The following is a 7950-nucleotide window of genomic DNA, read 5'->3' on the forward strand; positions in this document are numbered from 1 at the left end:
CTGAGTGCCTCCAAAAAGAAACTAGAGAGAGCATACACTAGCAGCTTGACAGCACACCTAGAATTTCTAGAACAAAAGGATGCAAATTCACCCAAGAGGAGTAGACAGCAGGAAATAATCAAACTCAGGGCTGAAATCAACCAATTAGAAACAAAAAGAACTATTCAAAGAGTCAACCAAACCAGGAGCTGGTTCTTTCAGAAAATCAACAAGATAGATACACCCTTAGCCAGACTAACTAGAGGGCACAGGGACACTATCCTAATTAACAAAAACAGAAAAGCAAAAGGAGACATAACAACACAACCTGAGGAAATAAAAAACATCAGATCCTACTACAAAATGCTATGCTTAACAAAACTAGAAAGCCTGGATGAAATGGACAATTTCCTAGACAGATACCAGGAACCAAAGTGAAATGAGAATCAGATTAACAATCTAAACAGTCCCATTTCCCCTAAAGAAATAGAAGCAGTCATCAATAGTCTCCCAACCAAAAAAGTTCAGGACCTGATGGGTTTAGTGCAGAGTTCTATCAGACCTTCAAAGAATACCTAATTCCAAACTCTCCTCAAACTAATCCACAAAATAGAAACAGAATGTACTTTACCCAATTCATTCTATGAAGCCACAATTACTCTGACACATAAACCACACAAAGATCCAACAAAGATAGAGAACTTCAGACCAATTTCCCTTATGAATATTGATGCAAAAATATGCAATAAAATTCTCACTATTTGAATGCAAGAACACATCAAAATGATCACCCATCCTGACCAAGTAGGCTTCATCACAGGGATGCAGGGATGGCTTAATATACAGAAATACATCAATGTAATCCCCTATATAAACAAATTCAAAGAGAAAAATCACATGATCATCTCATTAGATGCTGCAAAAGCATTTGACAAAATCCAATACCCATTCATGATAAAAGTCATGGAAAGATCTGAAATTCAAGGCCCATACCTAAACATAATAAAAGCCATATACAGCAAACCAGTAGCCAACATCAAACTAAATGGAGAGAAGCTGGAAGCAATCCCACTAAAATCAGGGACTAGACAAGGCTTTCCACTCTTTCCCTACCTATTCAATATAGTACTTGAAGTCCTAGCCAGAGCAATTCGACAGCAAAAGGAGATCAATGGGATACAAATTGGAAAGGAAGAAGTCAAAATATCACTATTTGCAGATGATATGATAGTATATATTAGTGACCCTAAAAATTCCACCAGAGAACTCTTAAAACTGATAAACAGCTTCAGTGAAGTAGCTGGATATAAAATTAACTCAAATCAATGGCCTTTCTCTACACAAAGGATAAACAGGCTGAGAAATAAATTAGGGAGACAACACCCTCCACAATAGTCACAAATAATATAAAATATCTTGGTGTGACCCTAACTAAAGAAGTGAAAGATCTGTATGATAAGAATTTCAAGTCTCTGAAGAAAGAAATTAAAGATCTCAGAAGATGCAAAGACCTCCCATGCTCATGGATTGGCAGGATTAATATAGTCAAAATGGCTATCCTGCTGAAAGCAATCTACAAATTCAATGCTATCCCCATCAAAATTCAAACTCAATTCTTCACTGAGTTAGAAAGGGCAATTTGCAAATTCATCCTGAATAACAAAATACCTAGGATAGTAAAAACTATTCTCCACAATAAAAGAACCTCTGGTGGAATCACCTTGCCTGAACTAAAGCTATGCTACAGAGCAATTGTAATAAAAAACAAAACAAAACAAAACAAAACAAAACAAAACAAAACAAAAAAACCCTGCATGGTTCTGGTACAGCGACAGACAGGTAGATCAATGGAATAGCGTTGAAGACACAGAAATGAACCCACATATCTATGTTCACTTGATCTTCGACAAGGGAGCTAAAACCATCCAGTGGAAAAAAGACATCATTTTCAACAAATGGTGCTGGCACAACTGGCGGTTATCATGTAGAAGAATGCTAATTGATCCATTCTCATCTCCTTGTACAAAGCTGAAGTCTAAGGGGATCAAAGAACTCCACATAAAACCAGAGACACTGAAATTTATAGAGGAGAAAGTGGGGAAAAGCCTTGAAGATATGGGCCCAGGGGAAAAATTACTGAACAGAACAGCAATGACTTGTGCTGTAAGATCAAGAATCGACAAATGGAACATCATAAAATTGCAAAGCCTCTATAAGGCAAAAGATACTGTCAATAAGACATAAAGGCAACCAACAGATTGGGGAAGTATCTTTACTAATCCTAAATCTGATAGGAGACTAATATCCAATATGTACAAAGAGCTCAAGAAAGTAGACTCCAGAAATTCAAACAACCCCATTAAAATGGGGTACAGTGGTAAACAAAGAATTCTCAACTGAGGAACACCAAATGGCTGAGAAGCATCTGAAAAAAATGTTCAACATCCTTAATCATCAGGGAAATGCAAATCAAAGCAACCCTGAGATTCCACCTCACACCAGTCAGAATGGCTAAGATCAAAAATTCAGGTGACAGCAGATGCTGGCGAGGATGTGGAGAAAGAGGAACACTCTTCCATTTTTGGTGGGATTGCAAGCTTGCTTTACCACTCTGAAAATCAGTCTGGTGGTTCCTCAGAAAATTGGACATAGTAGTACTGTCCAATCGAGCAATGCATCTCCTGGGCATATATCCAGAAGACATTCCAACTGGTAATAAGGACACATGCTCCACTATGTTCATAGCAGCCTTATTTCTAATAGCCAGAAGCTGGAAAGAACCCAGATGTCCCTCAACAGAGGAATGGATACAGAAAATGTGGTACATTTACACAATAGAGTACTACTCAGTAATTAAAAACAATGAATTCATGAAATTCTTGGGGAAATGGATGTATCTGGAGGATATCATGCTGAGTGAGGTAACCCAATCACAAAAGAAGTCACTTGATATGCAGTCACTGATAAGTGGATATTAGCCCAGAAACTTAGAATACCCAAGATACAATTTGCAAAACACAAGAAAATCAAGAAGGAAGACCAACATGTGGATACTTCATTCCTCCTTAGAATAGGGAACAAAATACCCATGGAAGAAATTACAGAGACAAAGTTAGGAGCTAAGTCTAAAGGATGGACCATCCAGAGACTATCCCACTTAAGGATCCAACCCACAATCAGCCACCAAACCCAGACACTATTGCATATGCCAGCAAGATTTTGCTGAAAGGTCCCCGATATAGCTGTCTCTTGTGAGGCTATGCCAATGCCTGGCAAATACAGAAGTGGATGCTCACAGTCATCTATTGGATGGAACACAGGGCCCCCAATGGAGGAGCTAAAGAAAGTACCCAAGGAGCTGAAGGGGTCTGCAACCCTATAGGTGGAACAAGAATATGAACTAACCAGTACCCCCAGAGCTTGTGTCTCTAGCTGCATATGTATCAGAAGATGGCCTAGTCAGCCATCATTGGGAAGAGAGGCCCTTAGGTCTTGCGAACTGTATATGCCCCATTATAGGGGAACTCCAGGGCCAAGACGTGGGAGTGGGTGGGTAAGGGAGCAGGGCTAGGGGAGGTTATAGGGATCTTTCGGGATAGCATTTGAAATGTAAATAAAGAAAATATCTAATAAAAATAAAAAAATAAAAAAAGATGTATGCCATCAGTCTTAGCTTTAATCATTCATTTCTAAATATGAGTGACAATTGTAATTTAATGTGACATTTTGAGAAAGATGTGACATGAAAGACAGGGGCCAAAGCATTTGGGAGAATATAAAACTGCTAGAAGGAGAGCCTTTTAAAATTGTATTATTACCAATACTCAGAAAAAATGAGTTATTAATATAATCAACCATCAATATCTATTATGTTAATTAAGAACATTAACAGATTAGAATTTCATGCTGCATAGCCAAGAGGATCTGAATTCAGATCCCCAGAACTCACATTGAAATATATGGACATGCCAACAGGTGCATCTAACTTGCTTTACTGTGTTTGAAATGTAAACTTTTACTCAAATGTGCAAACTTCAGATCACCCTCTTATGACCTGGTGTCACCTGCTTGGATGAAGCCAAAACTAGCATTCTTTCCCAAATGCAACCTAGCTATTCATTATTTACCTCAATCTTGTGATGTTGGTTCCTAGGAGGAATACGGAACAGTCAGTTCCCTGAGCAGAAGTGCTCTTTCTTGGACAAAGAAATTCAGCTTGGATTATTTGGCCCTGGACTTCAATTCAACATCACCAGCCCCTGTAGAGAAGGTAGGAACAATTCCCAGGTAATTATATCTGCTTATATCTTTCTAATGATCAAACCATGCATATTTGCTTTAGAACTTAGAAGTACAGATGTGTATAATCAAAATGTTAAAACTAACCTTAATCTTGGCACCCCGAAAGAATGAAGTCTCAGTATATTTCTTTTTGGGTGTCTGTGTATAGATACATGTAGTATTCATACTTTTGAAATTTGGGGCCCTAAAAGTTACAGGAAAAATCCTTAGGTAGAGACAATGGTGGGGCACACACAGGGCTCTTGAGGCAAAGGAAGGACCAGTTTAGGGAAAAATTAACAGTTTAGGCTATCTGGTTGTTAAGGAGTGATGAAATGAGCTTTAAGTTGAAGTGGATCTCAGTGGAGGTCCTTGAATATAGTTTCAACTCCATTGGGTAGTATTCTCCTCTGTACAGTAGGGATCAGAAATAATACCACCTACTTCAAGGACTGTGAGGACTATGTGATTAGTAAGTGATATTAGCTATTAACTGATAGCACTCACTTGACAGTCATAAAATGGATGATGGTATATGAGTGAGCAAGGGATGGTCATGATCCACACTAAGAATGTATTGTTTAGTGTATAAAAAGCAACTAATTGAACAGTGTGTATACAATGATTCCAGTTGTATATCTTTTTTCATCCCCAAACACTGCTCTGACATTGAAGAAAAGTCAGTGAGACAAATTAGAGTAAAAAGTTAAGCAGGAATATTTGTCAGTTTGAGTAAGCTTTCCACTCAAAGCAGAAAATCTTTGGTGCTTACAGCCCCAAAGGAACATTTATCTATCTATACTAAGAAAGAGTATTGCAGGCCAGGGCCTTTGTGTTACAGACAATCTTCAACCCAGAGTTCTTGGTAGAGGAAAAAAAGAGAGGACTGAATTCCAGGATCCTTCTACTTAGTGTCAGTACATATCACATCCATTTGCATCCCATTGATCTAAGCAAATCAAATAACTAAAGAGATTTTTACAAAAGCACACATACATATAGTATCAAGTTTCTATAGGGAGAAGAGAAAGGAAATATAGCCTATCAAAGAACATTTAAATTAAGAAGAAATAAAACCCATTTTGTTCTTCCCTTTCAGAAACTTCTCCTTTCAGAAGAGCAGAGAGTAGACTATGTTCAAGTGGATGAACAAAAGACACAAGCTCTCCAGAGCACCAAGCAGGAATGGACTGATGAGAGGCAATCCAAAGTGTGAGAGGTGTGGGCTTGGGTGTGATTTTAGCCTTTATTTCTAAGTTCTCTCTAAAAAGTTCTCCATAAAGTTTTCTAAGAAAGTTCTTCTCTAAAATGTTCTTCCTCTTCTCTTTGTCCTCAGCACTTATACATCTTTCAGAATACATGATCATGTGTTAAAACATTCCTCACAAGTTTACACATAAACTCAAATCATAAATTGAATAAGAATTTTACAAGAGAGATTGTTTTTAAATTATTTTATTTATTTACATTTCAGCTGTTGCCCCCCCATCCCCTGTCCCACAATTTATCATCCCATTCCTCTTCCCTCTTGTTTCTAAGAGGGTTCTCTCCTTCTCTCCCTTAACAGGCATCCCCCTTCCCTAGGGTCTCAAGTCCCTATGGGATTAGGACTACCTCCCACTGTGGCCAGATCAGGCAGTACTCTGCTATGTATCTGTGGGGGAGGGAGGGGAAGCCTCAGACCAGCCCATGTATGCTGCCTTGATGGTTCCTTAGTCTCTGGGAGCTCCCAGGGGTCTGGGTTAGTTGAGATTGCTGGTCTTCCTATGGGGTTGCCCTCCCCTTCAGCTTCTTCCATCTTTCCCCTAATTTAACCATAGGCATCCCCGACTTCATTCCAATGGTTGGTGTAAGTATCTGTGTCTGTCTCAGCCAGATGCTTGTTGGGCCTCTTAGAGGACATCCATGCTAGGTTCCTGATGCTATGGTAGGCTTGTAGACAGGAGCCTAGCATGACTGCCCTCTGAGAGGCCTAACAAGCAGCTGGAAGTCAGATGCAGATACTTACACCTAACCAATGGACCGAAGCTAGGGATCCTTGTGACTGAATTATGGAAAAGATGGAAGAAGCTGAGGAGGAGGGTGACCCCATAGGAAGACCAGCAGTTTCAATTAACCTGGATCACTGAGATCCCACAGACACTGAGCCACCAACCAGGCAGCTTACATCTGCTGATATGAGGCCTCCAACACATATACAGCAGAGGATTGCCTGGTCTGGCCTCAGTGAGAGAAGATGCACCTAACTCTCAAGAGACTTGGGGCCCCAGGGAGCAGGGAGGTCTGATGGGGTGGGAACATCCTCTTGGAGATGGGGGGGAGTATGGGGTGAGGAAAAGCCAGATGGTGGACTGGAAGGGGGATAATTACTGGACTGTAAAACAAAAACAAAATAAGAAACAAACAAACAAAAAAACCAAAACAAACAAACAAACAAACAAACAAAAAACCCCTCAGGTGACAGAACATTGTTGGTGAGGTTGTGAAGAAAGAGAAACACTTCTCCTTTGCTGGTGGGATTCCAAACTGGTACAAACACTCTTGAAATCAATCCTGGCTGTTCCTCAGAAAATTGGACATAGTACTACCTGAGGACCCAGCTATATCACTCTTGAACATATACCCAAAAGATCCTCCACCATGCTACATGGGCATGTGCTCCTGAAGAAATATAGTTTTTATCTTGGCTAATGTACACCAAAGCTGTTTGCAAAAGCTTTTCCCTTCTTCCTGCTGCTTGAGGAATTTTCCCTTTCCCTGCCAATATGAACAAGTTCAATAGTTCAATACCACCCGGCCCCTTCCCCATCTGAGAGGACTGACTTAGAGGTCATGATGACCATAGCTGCCAGAGCAAGATTAGCTGTTCTCAAAAATTAGCTATAACAAAGATAATAGTCCTTGGAAACCCTACCTCATTTTAAATTCCAAGATAAACCACATTGTGCCTTAACCTTGCTGGCAAAGTTTTCTGGCACATCAATAGCTGATCACTAAAATTAAAAATGTACTATTGCTTTGCTTAGCCAATAATGATATCACTGTGAAACCTTCCCCCGCCCTTTCCAAAAGAGTATAAAAAGCTGTACTTTTGACAGTTGGGATTGACTCTCCCTGAGAGGTTGAGCAACCCCACACGAGTCTGAATAAAAACCATTTGTCATTACAGCGATCTGTCATCAATCTGTGTTTCCAGAGGTCACATTTTCTATACTTGGGCCCCTGGGGTCCAACACTCCACTATGTTCATAGCAGCCTTATATATAATATTCAGAACCAGGAAACAACTCAGATGCCCCTCAACTGATGAATGGATACAGAAAATGTGGTTCATTTACACCATGGAATGATATTCAACTATTAAAAACAAGAACATCATGAATGTTGCAGGCAAATGGATGGAACTAGAAAATATCATCATGCGTGAACCAAAAGGACATGCCTGACCTGAGAAAATCTTTACATGCATAGTCATTAAGAGTGATTATCTGACTAAACAATCATTATCTGTCACTAAACTCTACAGTGTAATAGAGAGTTAAAGACCATAACTAAGTTATCATTTAAATTTTATATAGATAAACCCCATCAATATTATTTCTTCTGTCCTTGCACCTATAATAAATCATTAGTTCCCTTTTTATGACCTTTGGTTAATTGTTTTGTAACCTATTGGAATGTGTTCTAAGT

The 7950-nt window shown here is 39.4% G+C and overlaps 1 protein-coding gene across 2 annotated transcripts in view; it reads left to right on the forward strand.

The window, feature by feature from the left end:
* Positions 1-5575, forward strand: part of Gab3 (GRB2 associated binding protein 3) — a 150246-nt gene extending 144671 nt beyond the window's left edge. For both annotated transcript variants that reach the window (XM_085837806.1, XM_085837807.1), the window contains exons 9-10: positions 4133-4249; positions 5360-5575. In XM_085837806.1, the coding sequence (XP_085693932.1) occupies positions 4133-4249; positions 5360-5476 (234 nt within the window). In that variant the 3' untranslated portion in view covers positions 5477-5575. The remainder of the gene's footprint in view (positions 1-4132; positions 4250-5359) is intronic.
* Positions 5576-7950: the final 2375 nt, after the last annotated feature.

This window comes from Mus caroli, unplaced genomic scaffold (genome assembly GCF_978045245.1).
Source record: "Mus caroli unplaced genomic scaffold, Mus_caroli_1 scaffold_5, whole genome shotgun sequence".
Lineage (NCBI taxonomy): Eukaryota > Metazoa > Chordata > Mammalia > Rodentia > Muridae > Mus > Mus caroli.